General features: G+C 36.1%; 4 protein-coding genes across 5 annotated transcripts in view; 3 read left to right on the forward strand and 1 right to left on the reverse strand.

Moving 5' to 3' along the window:
- The window catches only part of LOC141643916 (uncharacterized), a 226,123-nt gene that overhangs the window by 153,818 nt on the left and 48,646 nt on the right, over positions 1-23,659 (forward strand). The window lies entirely within an intron of this gene.
- Positions 1-23,659, forward strand: part of LOC141643915 (protein C2-DOMAIN ABA-RELATED 9-like) — a 55,679-nt gene that overhangs the window by 14,479 nt on the left and 17,541 nt on the right. The gene's annotated exons all lie outside the window — the stretch shown is intronic.
- Positions 245-10,704, reverse strand: LOC141643909 (protein ESMERALDA 1-like). Of its 2 annotated transcripts, none has more exons than XM_074453297.1 (10): positions 10,175-10,704; positions 7,802-7,874; positions 5,711-5,781; positions 5,504-5,592; positions 5,167-5,232; positions 3,572-3,776; positions 3,288-3,455; positions 1,545-1,712; positions 1,288-1,478; positions 245-893 (listed from the first exon to the last, which is right to left on the reverse strand). In XM_074453297.1, exons 1-10 carry the CDS (start codon positions 10,544-10,546, stop codon positions 731-733), a joined length of 1,566 nt encoding a protein of 521 aa, XP_074309398.1. In that variant the 5' UTR covers positions 10,547-10,704; the 3' UTR covers positions 245-730. The 2 variants fall into 2 exon arrangements, with proteins under 2 accessions (XP_074309398.1, XP_074309397.1); XM_074453296.1 differs by having other exon boundaries at positions 5,167-5,364.
- On the forward strand, positions 17,660-22,361 carry LOC141643913 (nudix hydrolase 25). Its single transcript, XM_074453302.1, has 6 exons — positions 17,660-17,909; positions 19,304-19,354; positions 19,600-19,692; positions 20,246-20,340; positions 21,691-21,802; positions 22,054-22,361. The coding sequence occupies exons 1-6, from the start codon at positions 17,844-17,846 to the stop codon at positions 22,156-22,158; spliced, it is 522 nt and encodes a 173-aa protein (XP_074309403.1). The 5' UTR covers positions 17,660-17,843; the 3' UTR covers positions 22,159-22,361.

Here is a 23,659-nt window from a genome sequence, read left to right on the forward strand (position 1 = left end):
CCACATACCATCCTATCGTTTTGTTAATTAAGTATTGAATATCATGTTATTCATTCCAATTTGTATGTAAAACTCTAGTAATTATTGAAAGCTAAAGGCTAACCATATCAATAAAGGGAAGCGGAATAATGCTTTGCCTCAATGGTTAAGAGGCATGGAACCAACTTCAATCATCGATAGTGTCTTCTTATAGTCCTTGCTGCCAGTGTGAAGTGGCTGACATCTTTGGCAAGTCTAAGAAAAGTAGAAAAAATAACACTGTCCGCTCATCTGAACACTCGGAAAATTTCCCAGCGCAAGTTACACCAAAAAACAAAGCCACTACTTACATAATCTTCATTGAACATACTACAATACACCCTCAATTTGAAGGAAACGTACACCGCTTGATCTCTTGCTAATCATATACAATTACAGAAAAAAAAAGGCAAGAATAAGGGACAAAAAAATTAGCAGTTTAATCTGGCAGCTTATTAGATATAGCAGCTGCAACCGAGTATTTAGTCAGTGGCCGACCATCTCGTTTTGTGCAAGAACTATGAACCCGGTTTCGTGTCATGTACAACGAGCTTCATTGTCCCAATCAGGTCGGGGCCAGGAAATAATGAGAGCACACTTACCAACCAACTTGTTGGAGTTCCAAAACTGAAATGTGTTAACCTTCCCAACCAAGGAAGAGGGAAAAGAATGAAAGAATCAATGTAACGAGGACTTTCAGTAGTTAAACTATTCACGTTGCGGATGTTGATCTTGAATCGTTCGATTTATTGACCCGACACATACAGTCTGGACATGGGAAGCTGTAGATGGAGTCATTTGGCCTTTTCAACTCCAAACCCTTTGAATCGCTGTGGGACCGGATGTTTAGCATATGCCTCTTGAAAGTTCTCCATCTATTTATATACCAACAACCAACACAAAACATTTAAATGATTCTAGAAATAGTTTTGCGAAAAGAAAAAAAAAAACATGGTATGTTTGTACTTTGTAGTGTATTAGATACTGAAGCTTGGCTGAATCATGTCGTGATGTGTGCAGTTTGACGAGCATGATATTATGAAAAAGAGCAAAATTGGTTAGTCCAAACAATTAGCAAATCAAGAGTCCCAATGCCCCATGATTATTACAAGCAGTGGCAGATTTTTAAGAAAAAATAGAGGGTCAAGGTTCGAATCCGAGGCCTCAGGTTTGACCATCAAACAAGGGGGTCCAAGTGATATTCTATGTACTGAATGTGTCAAGTGATAGTTTGACGAATATGCAAATAGTCATGAGACTGATACATACCCAATATTAGGATTGTCAAACAGTTGAGCCACTTTCCGCTTATCCGGCCTGATTGTCTTTGAATGTCCACCGTACAAGTATCTTCGATGGCCCATCAAGAAAGAAGGGAAATTACCACCTTGAGTGGTAACAAAAACTTCACTATGTAAGCAAACAGTATAGTCAAGAGCGGCCATCCTGGAGGAATAGTTCTGCAGAGAACAGGTAAAATTACGCTTTTACAAAATGCGAAGCACAGGACAAAGGAGGAAATGAACCTTATATGGTGCAAGCTCCTCCGGCGATACAAGCATCTCCTTCGTTTGCAAAAGCGGAAACATTTCAAACAATGGGGACATATTCCTCTCAGCATCATATATCTTTCCAGAAGCCAAAAAAATAGATGTGTTTCTATCGAAGCCCATGCCACGAAGCATCAAACCAACCTGACGCAGACAGAAGGAAAGAAAAAGTCAGTGTATGGTTTTATGTCACACTTATACTCACATTAGGCAGATAAAGCAACAGCCACACATTATTCATTGGCAAAACAAATAAACTGGTATTATTGAGTGCTTGCCTATGCGCCTATGCCTGTAGAAGACTAGAGTTACTAAAGAGTACTACAATAGTTAAGCCCTTGTTACAACACATAAAGCAAAATGAGCTCAACTGGGATGAAAAAAAAGAGAGAGAAATGAAGAAGACATAAGGTACCACATTACCACTGAATGACAGTTAACAAGTTGATGTTTGGCACTGGAACAATGATTTGACTTGGACTAAAACATCACAAAGCTATTTTTAGCTTGCATTGCTAAATGAACTACAAAACAAGACACTGTCTCAATCCGTTGTTTCAATGATTGATGGTACGTGTGTTTCCGTCTCATACAATGGTGAATTTAGGTTAATGATATTTCGAGCTAGTTTCTACTCATCTCAGCAAAATTTAAACATCCCATAATGGCCAATGTTCAATGTTGGATTCAACTTGACTAAGCAGTATAATATTCACCTTCAAACTAGATGATTAATGGAATCCCGATTTATACTAGCGAGATGTGAGAAATACATCTAGATTCTAGATCTTGTTATACTGTCTCTGTCAGTTTACATCTAACAAATTTCTTCCTGTTTGGGAAGTTTATTTGACATATTCCACTTGCCTTCTTGAGAAACTACTTTTGATGCAAATGACTACACCACCCTTCCACTATATATGTTGTATAAGGAGAGAAGGGAAAAGGTGTATGATTGTGCCTCGAGATCTTTTCGTTGCGTTTCTCGAATATTGTGCAACTCGTCTTTCGAAAGGAGTCGAAAAAACAGAGGGAGTATGTAAGACTAACAAGACAATGAGTCCTCTCTCCGCACAATCAGATTATGGCTAAGGATTCACATTCCTAAAGTAGGTTCTCCACTTCTGCCTCCTTGCTTCCTCCAAAACTCAAAAACATTTGCAGATCTCACATGAGAGGTAAGACGGATCTACTGCATCTCTCTTACATGTCAATAAAGCTGAGCCAAGCAGTGCATGACTCCTCAACGTGAAAAAAGAAAAGTAAAACAGAGTAACTATTTTCCAGCTCAAAGCAACAACAGGTCTACCTAACCTAAATCATAGTTCATTTTTTTGGCAAAATACCACTACCCTTGATTGTCATGTGGATCATAGGTTTAAACAGGAACATCTCATGAGCAAGTAATACAATAATATTGCAAGAGCATCTTTGCCTCACAAGTGGGAGGCAACATTTGCTATCTACCTTGTTCATGGACCATGGTGAAGCTAAAAAGACCACAGTCCCCAAACATAACCTTAGGAGGGATCAATTCCCAAAAGAGAGACCTAAGAAATTGAACCACTCCAACTAGTCCATCAAGAACAAGAAAACACAGTATTGCCATCACTCAGTTACTATTAAGAGCAATCGAGAAGATCCCATCTTTTCACTTCTACATGTACTAATTAAGAAGACATAATAAGCTTAAAAATCAAAAATTTGGAAAAGGGTTACCTCCAAAGGAGTAAGCGGGCATTTGCCGTTGATTCTGATTGCACCAGGACGAATAACCCTACCTGGCTTTGTAAATTTGCCTCTCCAACCTCGTTCTCTTGCTGCATCCATGTCTAGTCTCTCTTGCTTTCCTCCATCAAATACACAGCAAGAGAAAGCGACCATATCCTATACTCGAGGCAGAAAATATAAAATCAACCAACGATCCTGTAAAATGGTTTGCCACTTTCAAGAATCCCCCAACTTCAAGCTCTTAACCAAGAAAATAAACCATGTTAACTAACCTCTTCAAAGCGAAGATGTACGGAGATATACTTTCCTTCGCTGCTTACACTACGCTCTCTCATTCTCGCAACAAGAGTTTCTCCTAATGTTAGGATTGGGCTTGAAAATCTTAAAGCTTCATAATTTGCCAAGCACCTAAGTCGCTGAACTGCTGGAGGAGCATCAAATGACAATCGATTGGCAAAGGGAGAGATCCTTATGACCCTAATTGTCCATAAAAAAGCATTAATAGTAAAAGCAAAACCACTTCTTTTATTTAGTTTTTTAACAGTGAAAGATAAATAATATAATAATCAATTTAAAATAGAAGTAAAAAAAGGAAAAAAAGTAAAGAACTCCATATTTGCTAGCTGAGGCTAGTTTCGAACGAATTTCAACTTGATGTTTCTTCTAGCTGGGGTATCCCACCAATTAAGTTCCAGGAAGAATCAAGTCACAAATGTGGAGCTTCAAGTCCATGAGCTTAGTTAATTGGATTAAATCTTCCCATGATGTCGTTATCTTTGCCCCTGATATCTTTACTCATATTATTATGTTGATTTTATGTTCATATTACGTCATGGGAATTTAATTTTGCTTTGTATCTTTTTTGCATTTCAGTTATGTTTGTGTTTGCATTAAATGGTCATCTTGTTGTAATTCATCTGCAATTCTGCATCATGGTATACTGATATGAAAGTTATGGCAAGTGTATCTTGGCATCACTCTGTGCGACTGTGACTCTACAAGAGCATTTTGCAGAGATAATAGAACCATACTCAAAATTATAAAAGCTTTATTGAAAAAAGAAAAAGAAAAAAGATGCTTCAAGGAATAGATAATAACTGCTTCCCGGAGTATGTTGGAATAAAGAAAAATAGTTCACTACTAATCACACTTCTTTCTATTAATAGTTTTCCATGCAATTCGCAACGTAGTTTTCATTTTGGCCAATCTAGAAACAGTGGACTAGTGTACATCCAACATTCTACCCCAATTTGTGAGATCCCTTAACATACTAGAATAATCATGTTGTCGTTATTGTAATATAGAATTATAAATGATATAGATATTTGATGTGAAAAACATCACGAATTTAAGATTGTATCTCAAGAGTCATCTGGAAAAATGAAGGGTCAAAGTTGACATAGGTTGACCATCAAAGTTAAAATGGAGATAACAAATTTGGGGTGGAGGTAGTGTTTTACAACTCCGCACATAGTACAAAATCAAGGCCGCAACAGTAACACGTGTGTAAAGATTTTGAAAATCACCGCAACCACATTTTGCCGCATTTTTGAGGCAATACTCATTTAGCAAGATTACGTCGCAAGCCCGCAACGGCCAATACCACGGTGTGACTGAAAATGTGTTTTAAACTATGCCACTCCATCCTTTAACAGATTACCTCATAAGACGATTTAAACTACTACAACAAAGACACCAATAAAAATCCAGATACCAGAATATACCCTGATTAAGTCCTTAACTCTTAGCAATAGCATATAGACATAACAAAGTCACAAAGTACACTATATCAGATAAATAAGAAAAGAAAATGAAACTGGTAGACAGAAAAATACTAAAGTGAAGATAGAAGAGTACATCTACTTACTGCTCGTCAAGTAATCTTGGCAGGACATTATCCTTATAGTATTGAACTGATGACCATGCTTTTATTCTGAAATTGTAAACATTACTCATGTTGTGGTCATAACGCTCCATTAGGTAATCAGGAATCGTAGTGACGACTCGTACTTCATTTTGTAAAGTACTGACGAAATAATCCTCGTCATATATATCACTGAACTTACTGCAGAGACAAGCCAAAGTCGATTAAACACAATGAAGCCAAATAATGACAAAAAAAACGCAATGAATTCTTTAAAAAAATTAGGATTGTACATAACAAAAATTTAATATCATACTAATACAGAATTTTGAACACAAACCTAGGATCTCTCCATATGCTATGATAATGAAAATTTGGTATAACAAGGGTCGCATTAAGATAGCCTGCTACAGCAACTGCATTACATATCTAGCCAGCATATAAAAAGACAACAAAAAAGCAGGATCAGATTAGAAACATATAAAAAAATACAGTCACAATAGATAAACTGAACATCAGATTGTGTTTAAGATTTCAGGCAACAGACCGATGCCCTTTGCTGATTCAAGCCACCATTTGCTTCAACATATATATAGCCATTTGAATCGGGTAAGCCGTCTGTCAAAAGACAAGCATCAAACTAGATGCTATCAACTTGTAGTGTTGAACAACATAAGACGTTTACTGAACAGTCTCTTAGATTGAAAGATTCATCAAGCAGCTTGCATCACATTAAAAAAATATCATATTGAACATCACAAACACCATAATAAATTACACAACTTAAAAATTCTACTAGATGAAAGAAAAAATAAAAGCAAATGACAGGTTGAGCTTTGAGAAAGTGAGAGAAATAAAACTTGACTTCCAATAGAATTGTGCTACCTTGCCACAACTAATTACCTTTTCCATAAAACATGAGAAGTCTAGCTGTCAACTTTAGTAAAAATAAACCGATTTGAAGCAAAAGATGAATCTGGTACCCATTACAATGGCACTTCCTCTACTAAGATTTATCTAGATGGGATATTCAAAGTATCCCTAAATTTTTGGTTTTTCTAAATGTTGTATCCTCACCTCTATACATGAGTCTATACCATGACCATATTAATAATCTCCGTTATCTTGGTTTTTTAGTTTATAAGAGCAATAGCAATAGTAGTTCTTAACATTGGGGTTATCACCAAGAACCTTGTTTTTAAAGTTCTTCTATTGCATTGAAAAGTTGGTTCTTATTTTTAAGAATTAAGTTCTAAAATAAGAACCAAGTTTTTAAATATGGGAATGTGTATAACCAATAAATTAGCTTTGTAAAATGTGAAAAACACTTCAACATTGTCTATTTTTAAGTAAATTTCATCTAAGAACTTTTATATTAAGTTCTTCCATTGTAAACAAAAGTTCTTACGTATTGAAATTGACGTAATATGACATGGCATTGAAAGAACTTTATATAAAGTTCTTCTATTGCTATTGCTCTTAATCCACTCATTAACCCAATCAATTACCATACCCACTCATTAATTATTAGCCTACCCAATTACCATTAACCCACCCAGAAATCTATGAACCTACCCAACAATCCATAAGTCTCCTTTACCATTTCATGCTTCGAGGAGGAGGTATTAATAGTAGTTTGTGCTTGTTAAAGGGTGATTTGTGATGGTTCTCATAAAGGAGGGTGATGATGTGATATTAATAGGTGACAATGAACGATGAAGGAGGGTTATAGGGAGAGGCAGAGTTAATGCAAAGTTGAAGTTGGTCGTGGTGGAAACTAAGTATTGAGTTGAAGGGTAAACCATTGAATATAGAAAAACCGAAAACGCAAGGGTACAATGTAGAATTTCCCTTTTTTTCGTTTTAGCAAGTTCCTTAACTAAGTTTCTTCTTAATTTCTTCGTGTGTGTCACAAGTTCATCCACTCAAAGGGAACTCCTGAAAAGAAAGTTCTCATTTCGCTGCTTACATCCTCTACATTCCTCCATCCATCTACACAGATATATATTCAATTAACTAAGTGGCAGAAATTCATCAAAAAAGTAGCCACAAACAAATATGGAGCAACTGTACCCGCCTTAGAGTTATCACATATGAGAGATTCTTTACAACTGTCAAAAAGGCTTAATAAAATTTTTTCATATAGTTTAGTACAGTGAAGAACGCTTTAATTTAAAACAGTTAATCATGCCACTCTTGGCAAAATCAGTAGTTTTGCAGTTATCATAAAGCTTTCCCAACTCCAAAGACACAAGATTCCAATTATTCTTACCAATTACTCCAGCATAACACGGCTCATTCCAGCATAGATCACACCAATCAATATAAACTCCATTTTCTTTTGGTTATCATTAAACAAGAACATACAAGCATCTCCCCTATGTTCGTTATTCTTTTTATATTTTTCTCTTTTCTCTCCTAATCTATAAGTTAATTTCAATTTTTCCAAAAATTGCATTATCTAGCAGAGCAATTGCTAAAGATCAACAACTGCTTATTTATGGAGGTTCAACACCCTTTTTTTATCACACATTATCCTTGGGTACTTATAAAAGGAGGTATAATTACAGAAAATCAATGAAGGCAAAAGAGCAAAAATAGACAGCGAAATTTCATTTTGCAGCAGCAATTTTCATACCTTCCGAGGACTTATTTATGACACATGGCCTCCACTCACCACTTCTGTAAGAATTTTTCCAAATAGTTAAAATCTACAATAGAAACAATACCTCGTGTCAAAAAGATATATTTAGCTACTATGAGCTATATGGAACCATATAACTAAAAAATCAACTTTCATCAGCCACAATGGTTGAAAAAGCATGCCACCATTGTATAAATCAAGCAATAACTATTCTGTGAATCCTCTCGCTCCTCATAACATGGAAGAACATTTTTGGAAGTCCATAAATCAAACAATAACTATATGTGTATAAGGGATGCCGGATGCCCTATACTATTTTTTTATTTCCTTCATAGTCTACACAAAACAAAAATAACAAATCCTACATCGACACTTATTAAGCTACGCCTCAATCAGTTCAAACCCAACCTAAACTCCCATTTTCAAATCTTACAGCAGAAGCTCAGGTTCTAAAAGCAACCACCACCGTACTCAAATCAGTGCCAAAAACAAACCACAAGATTCAAAATCAAATCTACATCCATAGTTCCATTATCAAACATCAGCTTTAAATCACTCACATCAGCTCCATCACTGACCCTTTAACTGTCAATATAAATTCTCGAATCAGGCCTGAAACTACCAGAACCACTACCCAATTACCTAAAAAAATTGTGCTCCCTGAAGCCCTGAACCTTAATCCTCCAAATACCATACAATGTCCAAAATATATGGATATCCAACACGTAAAATGTTATGTTTGAAAAACAAAGCAGCCACACTGAAAAAGTAAGTCACTAAAGTCTAACCAACCTTTCATCACTAGAAATCGAGACAGTTGAGCATGAACCAAGATTTATCACAGCTCATACAAAGCACTAAAGTCACCACCCAGTCACCCACATTACCAAAAAGCTGCTAACGACCATTTTAAATGTTATACAGTTATACTAGGAGCAATATTTCCATGGCACCAAGTTTATACATTCGACTCCTGTGACAAAAAAAAAATACTCTCTGAGACTCCCATCAAATTATACTCCCTCTCATTCTTTGAATTTGCATCAATTTTAAAAGTCCTCCGCACATATCTTCAAAATTAGTGCTACGCAATGGATTCCTGGTACCAACAAAACTGCCATACTGTTATGGCTAAGAAGATAATCCCATGCATGCGACAAAAAACATAGCAAATTCCTCTAATGCTCTCAGCTCTATAACTTGCACATACATTCACAGTCCTTAAAGACTTAACTTTACTCAATTCCTCTAGATCACAACCTCTTGTATATAACCTAATACACTGAACTATTACAATCAATACCTACATTACCCATCCCACTCCGAAACTTACACACCAGCCTCATAAAACTTAATTAAGACCGAAATCAAAGCAAAAGTACGCGATAAAACACATCAAACTCCTCCTTGCAATAACAATTGCAATCAGAACTATGTCTAAATCACTGCACAGTACCTCTTAAATAAACCAATCCAGCAAACCATTACAATCCCTATCTACATTGCACATCAAACTCTCCAAAATAATCACAAATCACAATTAAAATTAATAATCCATTCCTAAAACACAGTTGTACTAACCACATCCGCAGTACAATTATCCGCATCCATATCACTGCAGTGTAATCACAATAGCACTTACAACTGAATCTAAATCGCTACAAGGTACCTCCCAAAGAGGCTAATCCACTAACCATTAGAATTACAACCTATATTACTTATTCAACTCTAAAACCTACACATCGAACATATAAACCCTAATATAGTAATATCACACCTACATCAAACCTACATTATCATCTTCCAATTGCAATTATAAGTACATCTAAATCACTACAGAGTACCTACATTCATCTTCCAACTCTGGAAACCTACACATCAAACTAATGAATCCTAATTTCACACCTAAATCGAACCTTCATTATCATCTTCAATCGCAATTATAAACTCCACAGTATCTATATTCATCTCCCAACTCCAAAACACATCGACCAAATGAATCCTAATTTCACACCTAAACCAAACCTACAATATCATCTTCCAATTAAAGTTATAAATACAACTAAATCACTACAAGAGTACCTACATTCATCTTCCAACTCCGAAACCTACAAATCGAAGAAATGAATCCTAATGTCACACCTACATCAAATCTACATTATCATCTTCCAATTGCAATCATAAATACATCTAAAACACTACAGAGTACCTACATTCAGCTTCAAACTTCGAAACCTGCACATCAAACATATAAACCCTAATTTCACACGTAAATCAACCTACATTATCATCAAACACCTCATTATATTCACAAATCACAATTCAACTCAACAATCAATTGCGCAGACACAAAAGAAGCAATCTAACCGCATCAGCAGTAGAATTATCCGCATCCATATTCGGCCGAAGCTTCGCAAAAAGCTGCGGACTCCGATAAACCGAACCAGGCGCCGGTCGATGCGTAACAACCGGTCCAGCATCAAACGACACCGTTCCCATATAAAACAACATTCCCGATATATAAATAAGAGGAGCAAAAAGGAAAATTCCTTGTCGCCGGAGTAATACGGACAAAATGACGTAAGCAAGACGGTGTGCCGCCGTTCGATACAGCGGCGGTGGGCCAACCGATCTCACGTGTTTTGAGCGGCGAAACCTCGGCGAACGTAACGACGGCGAATGCGGCGGAGATGACGGCGGCGCGTGACCGTTGACCGGTAATCTGTTATACGCCTGCATTTATCGGGAATTATTTCTATTTCATAGACGGATTTTTTACTAAATGATGCACATTTTTCTGGGTTACGTCATTTTGTGTGTTGGTGATGTGGTGGAGGGGAGGAGGAGGAGGTGGGGGAGCACGTGCGGGTGGAGATTAGTTAGTGTCAATGAATTATGATTGTGATTAGAAAGTTATGGGATTAATTAAATTAATTAAAAGTCAATTGTTGTAATTAATGAGGGGATAAAGGAGATGGATTTATTGGATTGGGAAGTAAGTGGGGTAATTAATGTGGATTAAGTGGATTGATTAGGGAGTAGTGTGCTAATGATGGCAATCTTTCTTCTAGTGATGCTAATGGGTTGGGAAAAAAGAGTCGGAATATTGTATGGTAGATCTCTATTTGTTGGGACACAAATTATTTTGGATGCTGTTAAATAATTTCACTTAACATGTCTCCAAAAAATTGATTACCATCACGACGACAAACTAATTAAACAAGTAGAAAAAAAAAATCTCCATTTTCTATTAAGAGAATAAAAACTCTTTTGGTTCCCTTCAAAAGGCATCTAGCTACTCGACCGAGTATTGGGGTATACTTAACCGAGTGGGTCTGATCGGGTGAGGACGAAGTGAGTTAGTGTTTAAGCCTTGTTCTGATTTGTGGTTACTCGACCGAGTATGTTGAGCACTCAGGCGAGTAGTGGCCACTCGGTCGAGTGAGTCCTTTGTACTCGACCGAGCAAGCCGGCTGAGTTCTTTTTTCATCGGTTCAGTTCGTGGTTAAGTGGGTTATTTATATTTCGCCTAATCAGATTCTTAAACATCGTTTAACCCTAAAAAAACATTTTTAAAACATTCCTAAATCCTAATAACGATATTTCTACCTTTCCTAAACATTTTTTTTTGGAGATCGATCGCGGATTTTGGATTAAAGCTTCATTTATCTTCATTCTTTGTTATCAGGATCTAGTAAATCTTAATATATGTTTATACATCAGTTTTAATTGTGTTATAATCCCAGGTTTTTGGAAATTGGGGAAATTGGTAATTAGGGATTCTATGTTGGCTAATTAGAATAGTTAGTAATGGTATATGCATTTATTGCTTGTAGGTAATGGATTTATGGGGGGTTGGTTTTGGTTGCTTGGTTTCTTTGTTCTTGGAATGGCTCTATTGTGGTACGCAGATTTGTTAATAAGGTAGGGTTTCCCTACTCAGTACAGCTGTAGGATTAATTGTGAGACGGTTGCGATATTGTGTTTATATGATTGTGTGATTCCTAGTATCGTGATTATTATTGTGTTGTTGATAGTGATAGAGGTTGTAGTTGTGATTGTGAAGCCATGTCGGGAGATGGACTTCACCCCCATGTATCGCCTCTTGTGACTCCCGTCGCAAGAAGGTGTGGACATTAAGGATCTGGGTTCGCTCGTTGCGATGAGCGGGGATATTGATGTCCAGTGCTGCGGTGTGGCATCGGCAGGGATTGGTTACCTGTTGCGATGGGAACCAGTGGTGTCTGCACTGCGGTTGAGACACAGATTACACCGGAGCTTGGGAGTTGGAGGTTAGAGTTGATTATGTGTTGTTTAGTTGATTGTCTATTCGTATGTATCTCATGGTTGATTGTATTTACTGTTACTGACTTTGTGTGGTGTTTGTTGGTTGTTGTCCTGTTCTGCCAGTGTCTGCGGTGATCCATTTGATATTGTCGGCAAATGGTGAGTAGTGAGACTTTCAGGTTCTATGTGGTTGCTGGATTAGCTATTGGGTTGGTTGGTGAGGACGCGACGACATCGAGTTCAGTTATACTCCATGATACTATGATAGTAGTATTCCACCTGTTGTATTTCAATTAGTAGATATGAGAGTTGTTTGTGAGTTGTATCACAGTTGTGGATCATTTGTACTAAGTTATTAACATTAATTGTTCTCTTTTATTGTCTAATGATATGTACTATCTCGGACAACCGAGATGGTAGCACCCGTATTTGTTAGGGAGGTCCTGCTAAATGCTCCTTGGTAAATAGGGGTGTTACACCAATGATATCGGATATGCAAGCAACACTCAAGCAAACCTAGATTAGTTAATGTTATTGCAATTAAGAATAAATTTAGTATAATTTTTGTTTGTAAATTCAAAGTATATCAATAAAATTTGAGGTTATTTTCATTTCTATTACATATTAATTATAATCTTCCATCTTTTTAATCTTTACTCATCTAACATACTTTTATACTTTGTGAGACTGGCTCTTGCGCTCTGCCTATGACTCATCTACCTCTTTGTCTTTCAATCTTCCATTTTACAAACTCCTCTGCCTCTTTGCCTTCTCTCAAAGTCCCAATCATCAAATTTGACAATATATAATTTCAATGATTAGCAAATAAGGGGTGGAAATGTGAAATAACAATAAATAGGCAAATTGTACACTGTAAATCGAGAATATGTCCAATTCATAAAAGAAGTGGCCACAGGGTCGTGGGATAGGGTGTGCTAGTTCAATCTATATAAAAAGTGACCAGTGGACCAGAGCGTGCTAGCACGAGAAGCCTAACAAATTATTTTCTTAGAGATTTGAATAATGGATTGGGAAATTTATGATCGGCTGGCACGACTTCAGCCCACACGCGACACGACCCGGTTGTTGGGGTCGCCAGCCCAAATCCCACGTTAAAGAAGAGGATAAGTATTGCCTTGTTTATAAAAGACCCACCACTTCATTAGTATGAGACCTTTTGGGAAGAAGCTCAATAACAAATCCATGCAGGTGTTCCAAAGCGGCAATGTCATACTAATGTGACAAAGTGGTGAAGGCAACAGTTCCAACAAGTGGGATCAAGGTTGGCGGTTCAGCTGGGTCCAGTCACTCCAGTGTGGGGTGGAGCCCAAGGCACTGGACTGCCTTTGCGAATGTGGATGAGCGCCCTCGGGGTGACCTTGCGATAAGAGATATGTGGGTGCCTTGTGTCGAAAGTCTTCTTGATAATGTGGTGATCAGGCAGGGGTCCCGTTGAGTGACAACGATGGTGCAAGAAGGAATATAATATCGTTGGAGGGGAAGACATGCTGTGGTCCTTGGTTTAGGGGGGGGGGGGGAGAGGATTGTTAGGGTTGCCAACCTAAGTCCCACATTGGAGAAAAAAGATGAGTATTACCTTGTTTATAAGAGACCCACCGACCACCACTCCATTAGTATGAGTCCTTTTAGAAAAGAGTCCAAGAACATCTCAAATTTTTTAGCACGGCACGACAGTACGACACAGCCCATGATCTACGCTTATCTGCCCGTGCCATGCCAATTTTAGTCTTTAGCACAGTGGGCCGACGCAAGACACGACCCACTTCCATTTCTAGTGTGATGTGGTGATGTCATGTTCATAATTGGAGTATTTGACAAAAAAGAGAGACAATTCCAACAGCATAGTATTCGGAAAGTCAACTCTTTACACTACAGCCCACCACTCCTTTCTTTAAACACAGGCCACCACTACATTTGTATCATGTTTTTGGAGATTTGACCCACCATGCACCATTTCTCTGGATTTTTGCAATTATATTTTTACAACTACTTTTATTTTATTTTTTAGATACGAAAAGGTCCAAATCACTTGTCATATACACCGTGCACACTATGAACACCTTTCCCGATTATAAAATTGCGTGTTTTTCTTTTCCCGTCGTCTAAAGAAACAAAAAAATAAAAATAAAATCGATAATTACGAGTAGTTTTTTTGTAAAACGATTATACCATCGACCTATTTAAAAATAAACAACTATACTGTGTCAACTAGTTTCGTTGGTAACATTATGAAAGTTGATACTCACATGTTTTGAGTTCAAATCCCATCGGCATCAAAAGCACCCTTATGAGATAAAACGAACACAAATCACTTTAACATCATGTTTCTATATATCACTGCCAGATATTGTGTGTGGGATTTTCGCCCCAAACGGAGCCACAATTAATCCTAATAAATGTGATTTGCGTTTTCACATTAGACAACATAACATAAAACGTAAAACTGGCGCCTGTTACTGAATAGTTATTTGCGGGTTAATAAGTATATAGTATAAGCATAACAGTGAGCTATTAATTCTAATAAATGTGATTTGTGTCTTCTTAAAACTTAAAACTGGCGTCTGCTACTAAATAGTTATCTGTGGGTTAATAAGTACATAGTACACGCAAAAAACTGAGCTGACAATACTGCTTACATAAAACAAATGAAATTTTACAGAAGACGACCTTACTATGTAAAACCACTATTAAAAATTTATAATTTATCGCTCAATAAGTACACAGTGTAAACAAAGAGTCTGGTTGACAATACCGTTCATATAAAACAAAATAAATTTCATAGAAGACGACCTTACCATCTAAAACCACTATTATAAATTTATATCACATCAACGCAAAAAGTATTTGAATTGTTCATTACATTTAGTTTTACAAAATTTACACTAAAACAATTTTATATAATATTGATTATTAAAATAGAATGTCAACCAAGTACCCAATATCAACATGCCATAACTTTGAAAGAGGGGAAATGTTCCAAATAAGTAATTATATAAACCACAAATATTTCATAGAAAATGATTTTACAATTTAAAATCACTATTATATACCTATAACATGTCAACTCAAATAATATTGAATAGTTATTACTAATATTTGCCAATAGGTTTACAAAATTTACGATAAGACGATTTTATATAATTCCGAATATTAAAATAAAATGTCAACCAAGTACACTATATCAACATTTCAACACATATTCTTGTTTAAAACGGACATATCAATCAATCAATCAATACTATATATATTAATTCCAGAAACCAAGATATTTCAATGTAATTAAAGAAAGTTATACAAATTAATTATACTATATAGTTTTAAATCAATAGCACCGTGTGATGGACCTGATTAAGGGATCTCAATGCAAATATTACATAGTTTGGGTTAAAATTAAATTATATAGAAGCTTGATAATTTTCCCAAACATGGTCAATTTCCTTAAAATAAAATAATTAATTAAGATTGTCAATTTCCTTAAAATAAAATAATTAATTAAGATGGTCAATTTCATGGAAACTAAAAGAAAGAAGATGTCTGGTAATTTTCCTAAATATTTATAGAAGATTAGAAGATGGTCAATTTTCTTAAAATAAAATAATTAATTAGTATAAACATGCACACTTATGGTATTAATTATTATCATCATAAAATTATATATTAAATTTAAAATCTATGCAATTTTATTAAACTTTATAGTTTATTAGATGTATAGAGATGTTAATTATTTAACATACAAAAATATAATAAGTAGGTTATAAATAATTCAAGTTAGAATCCATAATATATAATACTTCATAATTATTTCGATTTGATTTAATGCATATATATAATATATTTATATAAATATATAATCCTCTTAAAATTACATGTCTAAGTAGTAAAAGTAATTTCGTCATCAAAGAAAAGAATTGTAGTAACATTGGATATAGTTATATGATAGTAATCACTCATTTGAATAGTAAAAGTAACAATATTATCAATGCGATTAGTGTGAGTGGTAGAAACAACGGGAGTAGTGAAATAATCAATATTAATGCGGCAATAGTGAAAGTAACAATAATTACGGCGAGAGTAGTGAAAATAACAATGATTACGGGTAAGTAGTGAAATGTTATTACTATTGTTTCATTAATAAGAGTAAAATATTAATAGCGGGAGTAGTGAATTGTCTCAAAATTTATTTCATTGTAATTTTAGGATATGTTATAAAAATATATTAATGATAAATTTATGGGTTATGCAATTTTAAGTAATTTTATTTAATGAAAAAAAAAAAATGCTAAGTAGAGGTAGCCCGGGCGAAGCCGGGCACCAATACTAGTCTATCTTAAATAATAAAATGGATCAAATACATGTATGAGATAAATGACAGAAAATACTTAGGGAATACTAATACGTAGTACTCCCTCTGTGACTCAAATTGTTATCTATTGCTTTTTACGAGAAGACCAACTGACGTTCCAATAACTTAGAAAAATGGAACACAAAAACTTTAGAGAGACGGTATTTCAATATTGTTACTAAGACCAGCAAGTCTTGCTATAGACGGATATAACAAGAGACGGGTCAAATACCCTTAAACTGGTGACATTTTTGGGCCCCACCACGCAAGTTGTTGTTTGTCTTATGCGTAATGTGATGAAATTGCCGTCTATAATGAAATTTTGTTGTGTACTAAGTAGGGGTGCTAACGAGCCGAGCCGAGCCCGAGCTTGGTCTTGCTCGGCTTGTGCTCAAGAACTAAAAATCGATCTCGAGCCGATCTCGAGCTTACCCGAGCTTGTAGAAAATGTGCTCGATATCAAGCTTGCGAGCTTTAACGCGAGCTCGAGCCAAACTCGAGCTCAAATCGAGCCTATATATAATGGTTAATTTTTTGATTTTTTTTCTTCCGATATTTTCAATAACAAGGCTCGAAGGTTAAATGTAAAATATTTGACAAATCAGTGAGACATTTGATATACGTGATACAAAAATATAATCATGATAAAATATTTTTATAAAATATGAGCAATATCTTATATAATCACACAAGTTCGAGCCGCTCACGAGCTTTTCGAGCCGAGCCAGCGTTTGCTCGGCTTGACTCGTTAAGCTCTCGAGCCGAGTCCGAGCTCGAGCCGATCTCACACGAGCCGAGCTTTGACCGAGCTTTTGCCGAGCCGATCTCGAGTTGCTCGCGAGCTGTCTCGTCTCATTAACACCCCTAGTACTAAGACACCTTTCACGTGATGAAAGGTGAAAGTTATTTTTTTTTTTTTTTTATTTTTTTTTTTTTTTTTTTGGGACCGACGCCTTGGGAGAGGAATAATCCATCGAGGAAAGAACTCACGTGCATGACAGTGCGCAAGCGGGGAGGTCTCGTATCAGGGAGGATCCAACCTCCTCGTCATAAAAAAAAAAAAAAAAAAAAAGTTACTAATTTTTATTTTTCATATTATGTCTCCTACTAATTTAGTAAAAGACGATCTCCCACGGATCTGGATGAAAGTATTACAATAAATTAATGAAATAAATATTGAAAGGTTGATAGTTGATACCACTACCCTGGCAAAGTGGCACTTCCACCTTTTTCTCACTTTGTCAAACCTTGTAAACAAATGCTTGTTTTTTTGTTTGACTTTTTTCATTTATATTTTGGCTTTCATTCTCTTTTTTGATCTCACCTTCAATTTTCTCTCTCTAAAATCACTCTTCTTTCTCTCTCTTTCTTTATAACTGTGCAACAATGGAAGGTCTCCCTTCTGGGTATCGTCCTAACGTAGGAATTTGTCTGATTAATGATGATAATCAGGTAATTTTCATATGGTTTAATTACTGATTAATAATAATTAATTAGTTTGTAATTTTAATTTCAGGGTTTTTGATTTTATTGGGTTGATATGCAGTTCTGTGATCAGTGATTAACTCTGATAATTTTAAGTATAGTTAGTTTACGCAAAGATTGTGTAAAACGGATCCAAATCACAAGAGAATTGTGACTTATTTTTGTGTAAAAGTTGTTCATTAAAAGAACCTGTTTGACGATATATTTGTGTAAAACCGTCTTAGAAAATTAGTTGTTTTTAACTAAAGATGTCATCTTTTTAGCTGTTATGCTTTTTTGGTTGTTGGGTTTACATCATGTTTGTTGGTAATCATTTGTTATTTAGGAGAGGTTAGTGGGATACATGTCATTTCTTGGATTAATGATTTTATGAGTACTCTCTTTCTGTTTCAATCATTTGTTTACGTTTTTATACTTTCTAAGGGTATTTTAATCAGAAGTAGACAAATGACTAGGACGGAGGGAATACTTTTTTCAGTTGTTGATAAAATTATTCGAATTCAAATTCATCTTATAGGCCTGTTTGACTGATCAAAGCTACAAAAGGAGAAGAGTATTTACTTGGTTTATAGAGCGTTGGATACGGCTATTTTGTGCGAATTTTTCAATTTCTTGGTCTAAAATGAAGTGTGTGGGGTCGGTATCGGTCAAGTAGGTGTCGGATACGCAACACGACAGCTAAGTGAAGTGTTGGAGTAACATAGTAAATATAATAGACTGTCATTTAACAATTCCCCCTAACATGCATGGTATTAAATTGGAGTATCAGTTTGCGACCGCGGCAATAGTCTTAAATCATGTTTTTCTGCTAATGGTGCATCCAATGATGTTTATCAGGCCTTGCTTTTTTCTTAATATGTCATAGAAGTTGTATCGGTTGAGTATCGGCTTTATTAACCTTGTACTGGCTGTATCAGCCAAATATGGGCTACTTTTAGCAACCCTTTTATACGTTGGAAAATATCGATCCAAGACGCTGAAAATCTTTATTGTAACAGCTGGTATGTCGTGTAAAGACAGGTTTTAATACCATGCTAACATGTGAGTGTGTGACTATGTGAGATAGCTTAAAATTTCACAGAAACATAATCCCTGCCTGAGCGGCCGATAACAAAGTTAAATTCCCCTAAAGGAACTGCCTTCGCGTCCCACTGTAGTGTTCTTTGAAGCTCTCGGCAATGAGAGGAATAATCTGAATGTACATAGGTCAGAACCGTCAGATCAATTAGCGAAAATCTCTTGTTTTACTATGCAAATTGATTGGAGTTCATGCTAGTTGTAAAGCTCTGTATAATGTCCTTGCCTAATCTGATTTTGCGCATGTGACGAGTATTATTGTATTAACATGTTATCTCTTACAGATTTTTGTGGCTTCAAGGTTGAATGTCCCTGGAGCATGGCAGATGCCTCAGGTATTAACATGTTTTTTCTTTGACTGATGAACTGAAAGATATCAGAAGAGCAGTAAATACAGGTGTCATCTCCCTGATATCTAACTTACATGTCTTAATAAACTGTTGTCATGGGATTTGGAAGTGTATTTAGACACGCTTTACTTTCAGTTTGCTCGAATGGATATGGACTTTTGTAATTTGTAGCATGTAGTTACTCTTTAATTCCGACTTGTTATGAAGTTAATTGAATTTTTTATTATTAGGGAGGCATTGAAGAAGGCGAAGATCCTAAGTCTGCAGCCATCAGGGAATTGCGAGAAGAAACTGGAATCGTGTCTGTTGAAATCCTTTCCGAGGTTAAATCCAATGATATAACTAACACTTCCTTAAAACTTGTTTTTCAGTGTAGAAATTTCCACTTACCTAGAAGAGTCTAGGTGAACGATTTTCCTTCATTTTTAGACGAATTAGAGTTCCTGTGCAATTTTAATTCATGTGTTTTATGTTAACCAAACAATCTACCACCTCCATTTCATCTACTCTATGTTGTAGCCATTTTCTTTTCAGTTGATCTCAAAATAATACTTCGTAGGCCCCTTTCTATATCCAGTAAAAAAAAACGAATATCTTATACTAACCCTAGTTAAGCTCTCACACAATGGTAATAGCAATGCGGTATCTTTGCATAATCAAGGGGTAATAATAAAATTGCATCACTAAATCTTAAATACGACCTCTAGTCGAATTTGGGTAATGTAAAAAGTGGACGAAGGGACGAGGGAATGCCATTTCCATTTCGACAGTTCCCTTGAATTTAAATTCCCGTGTTCTTTTGATTGCTTCACTTGTTTCATTCACTGTCATATAAAAACATTATATATTGGTAAATAATCGTTAGTGAATTTGCAGGCTTCAAAGTGGTTGACTTATGACTTCCCTCCGGCTGTGAAGGCAAAGGTCAATCGTCTCTGGGGTGGTGAATGGCATGGCCAAGCTCAGAAATGGTAAGCTATCATGTTCACTTAGAGTTGCATTTATTTTATAAGTGCCATATATGCTGTATCGATGGTAGTTCATGCTCATGAAATAATATTGCCCTATGGAGAAAAAGAAGGTGTAAAGAAAAAGACCCGATCAATTTGATGTTTAGTTTGAGACTTCATGTAAACTGTGTGGAGTAGGCGAACGTATTTTGGGATCGGACGGAGACTAAAGGAGAAAATGATCTGAACTCGTTGATTTATGATCTGATATCAGAGGCTGTCTTAACATCGTTTTTGAACTAGATAGCAGGATCGAGATTCCCCGTTTGCACCTCGTTATTGTAGGGGTATAATTGCATAGTTCTCTGAAGTGTAAGGGGTGTAGTGGTCAGTAGTGCCTTCAAATATGTTCTTGTAGGGCTTAGTAGTCTGAGGCCCCTGACCTTTACCTGCTTCCGTGTTCCTACGAGCTGTTTTTTTTTTTTTTTGTTTTGTTTTTTTTGTTTAGACGTATGTTAATCTTCGTTAGTCGTTCTTATTTATTCAGGGGGGGACTTAGAATGTCATAAGGATGTGTAGTAGGTGGTTTCTTCTTGATCTTTTTAGCCTTTCGGGTGGTAGGTCGAATTTGACTCTGATTGATGTCAACCCCAAGTCATGAGTACCTTTCCAAAGACTTTACTCGCTTGCTAGCCGACGAATGCTGCTCATGTAGTTGCTTTCGTTAGTTTTTGAGGTCTATTTCTATTTGTACTGCATTTATGGAGTGTGATATGACTTGCATTAGTTAGGTAGCTATGGAGTATTTACCATTGTTATAAAATAGACAAACGTTATTAGACAGAATAAACCTCACTCGATTGTTTTTTATTATCGTCTACAAAGACTAGCTATTCTTCGATTTTGAATTGTGATTGAAAAAGCAAAATGACCACTAAACCTAGTACCTTTTCCCATAACTTGCCATAGGCTCGAGTCATTAGGAGCACAAAATCTTGGGAGAGACGGTCTCTCACTAAATTATTGAGAAACCAATTTTTCTGTACCTTCTTTCTTTGTACCTTTCTCTATATACTTTTTTGTAACCCTTTTATTAGTCATCGTGACTCAAAATAACTATTTTTGGTATGTTTGATTGTTTTCATAACAATCGTGCCTGTTTTTATCATATTTTGTGTCCATTTTTATTTGTACCTCATTTTACGTTATACATACCCATTTTATTACTTTTAGTATCCATTTTATTTCAAATGGCAACTAGTCTCCCAATAATGAGTAATGTTGTTAATTTACAAGATATTATTATTTTTTTGATAAAAATTTACAAGATATTATTACCCACACACATTAACACTTGGATTTCTAAAATAGGTTCCTCGTGCGATTTAAAGCAGATGACCGCGAGATCAATTTGGCAACCGGGGAAGCGGAAGTAGAATTTTCAGAGTGGAAATGGGCAACACCTGAGGAGGTCATTGATCAGGTACGCTGCAAAATTCTCGCACCTCATTAGTCTCTTTCGACTTATTTTTTTCGTTAGGAAAAAATGACAAATCAATAAGTTTCTCAAAAATACATTATAACATTCTCTAAAGACACACACATGGTACTTTTCTTCACAAATTTGGTTTGGGTATTTAGTAAATGTAAAGCGAGTTTACTGTAAAACCGCCAATCTGCCATACACATTAATTCATGTAACACGAGAAGAATATTTACGTAATTTTTCAACAGGCGGTGGACTATAAGAGGCCTGTTTATGAGGAAGTAATGCGAGCCTTCAAACCCCATCTCGACAACAATTCCCGAACTGCAAAATGCTTGTCAGCCAAATGGTGATCTTCCGAGTGACCAAGTTTCGGATTCACCTTGCTGAAGTGTTGAATGGAAAAGCTTGTGTAAATTCATATAGAAGTTTTTTCTTTTTGACAATTGACTTTGTGTAGATCTTTCAAATTGAACAAATATATTGGTAGTCTATGCGAGTTTCTTGTGCAGGGTTTTGCTTGGTTTGACTTTATTGTGGATAGATCTTGCAAAACTAACCCGACTCATATATAACTTGTCCCCTTGTCCTAGATTGAAACACATATTTGAGCCGAAACAATCCAATCCAATCAAAAAATGACCCGTTTCTATACAATAGAATTTGAGTTGACATGAATCGATTAATTTGAAGTTAAATGTATATCCACTAGGGGTGTTAATGAGCCGAGCCGAGCCGAGCGCGAGCTTGGCCTTGCTCGGCTTGTGCTCAAGAATCAAAACTCGAGCTCGAGCCGATCTCGAGCTTATCCGAGCTTGAAAAAAATGTGCTCGTTATAAAGCTTGCAAGCTTTAACGCGAGCTCGAACCAAACTCGAGCCCAAATCGAGCCTATGTAAAACTGTTTATTTTTTTTATTTTTTTCCTTTCGATATTTTCAATAACAAGGCTCGAAGGTTATATGTAAAAATATTTAGCAAATCATTGAGACATTTGATATGTGTGATACAAAAATATAATCATGATAACATATTTTTATAAAATAATAGCAATATCTTAGGTAATCACACAAGTTCGAGCTGCTCGCGAGCTTTTCGAGTCGAGTCAGCCTTTGCTCGGCTTAACTCGTTAAGCTCTCCAGTCGAGCCCGAGCCCGAGTCGAGCACAAGTGAGCCGAGCTTTGACCGAGCCGATCTCGAGTAGCTCGCGAGCTGTCTCGTCTCATTAACACCCCTATATCCACTTACAAAAGAATCTTGATAATCACAATTAGAGGTGGCAAAACGGTCCGTTGGGTTTGGGCCGGGTTCCAATCTAATCAGGTTGGGTTGGTTCATGATGTTAAATTTTCGGCTTTTATTGGGTCTGCTCCAGTTTGCGAGCTCTGGTCACGATGTGCAATCGGTCTGACATGGTGACATTTGTAAATTGTGACCATAGACTTGAAAAAATCTAATAGAAAACTCGCCCGTATCCAATTAACCCGATAATAATGCACCCATAAGACTGACCTATTTAAGATAGTCATTATCCGTCTTAAGTTAAATACATACTAAATCCCATGACAGGTTATCTAAGTTATGTCAAAAGTTTTGTTTTTATTATCACCGTATGATGGTTTATTTGACCCGTTTTAACAGATGCTATGTCTTAAGCAAGAATTACTGGACTCAGAATATCAATTCAAAATCGGACCCGAAAGAATATTTAGCGGGTCCAGTTGTAAGAAGTCACAGCACTAACAAACGAAGGAAGGTCGATGTCAATTGTCAGCATAAGATAAGTACTCGGATTTATCTTGATTGGAATATAATACAAGTGTGAGTTTACAACTTCACACAATGACACAATCACG

The sequence above is a fragment of the Silene latifolia genome, chromosome 2 (genome assembly GCF_048544455.1).
Source record: "Silene latifolia isolate original U9 population chromosome 2, ASM4854445v1, whole genome shotgun sequence".
Taxonomy (NCBI): Eukaryota; Viridiplantae; Streptophyta; class Magnoliopsida; order Caryophyllales; family Caryophyllaceae; genus Silene; species Silene latifolia.

What these genes read in the sequence shown, in the direction of transcription:
- LOC141643909 (XM_074453296.1), bottom strand. Translation starts at nt 10,546, where the DNA reads ATGCAGGCGTATAACAGATTACCGGTCAACGGTCACGCGCCGCCGTCA. An exon ending in CATAAATAAGTCCTCGGAAG is followed by an intron (nt 5,782 to 7,801) that starts GTATGAAAATTG and finishes GTCTTTTGACAG; the next exon opens with ACGGCTTACCCGATTCAAAT. An exon ending in TGAATCAGCAAAGGGCATCG is followed by an intron (nt 5,593 to 5,710) that starts GTCTGTTGCCTG and finishes TATGCTGGCTAG; the next exon opens with ATATGTAATGCAGTTGCTGT.
- LOC141643913 (XM_074453302.1), top strand. Translation starts at nt 17,844, where the DNA reads ATGGAAGGTCTCCCTTCTGGGTATCGTCCTAACGTAGGAATTTGTCTG. An exon ending in CATGGCCAAGCTCAGAAATG is followed by an intron (nt 20,341 to 21,690) that starts GTAAGCTATCAT and finishes TTTCTAAAATAG; the next exon opens with GTTCCTCGTGCGATTTAAAG. An exon ending in CTGAGGAGGTCATTGATCAG is followed by an intron (nt 21,803 to 22,053) that starts GTACGCTGCAAA and finishes ATTTTTCAACAG; the next exon opens with GCGGTGGACTATAAGAGGCC.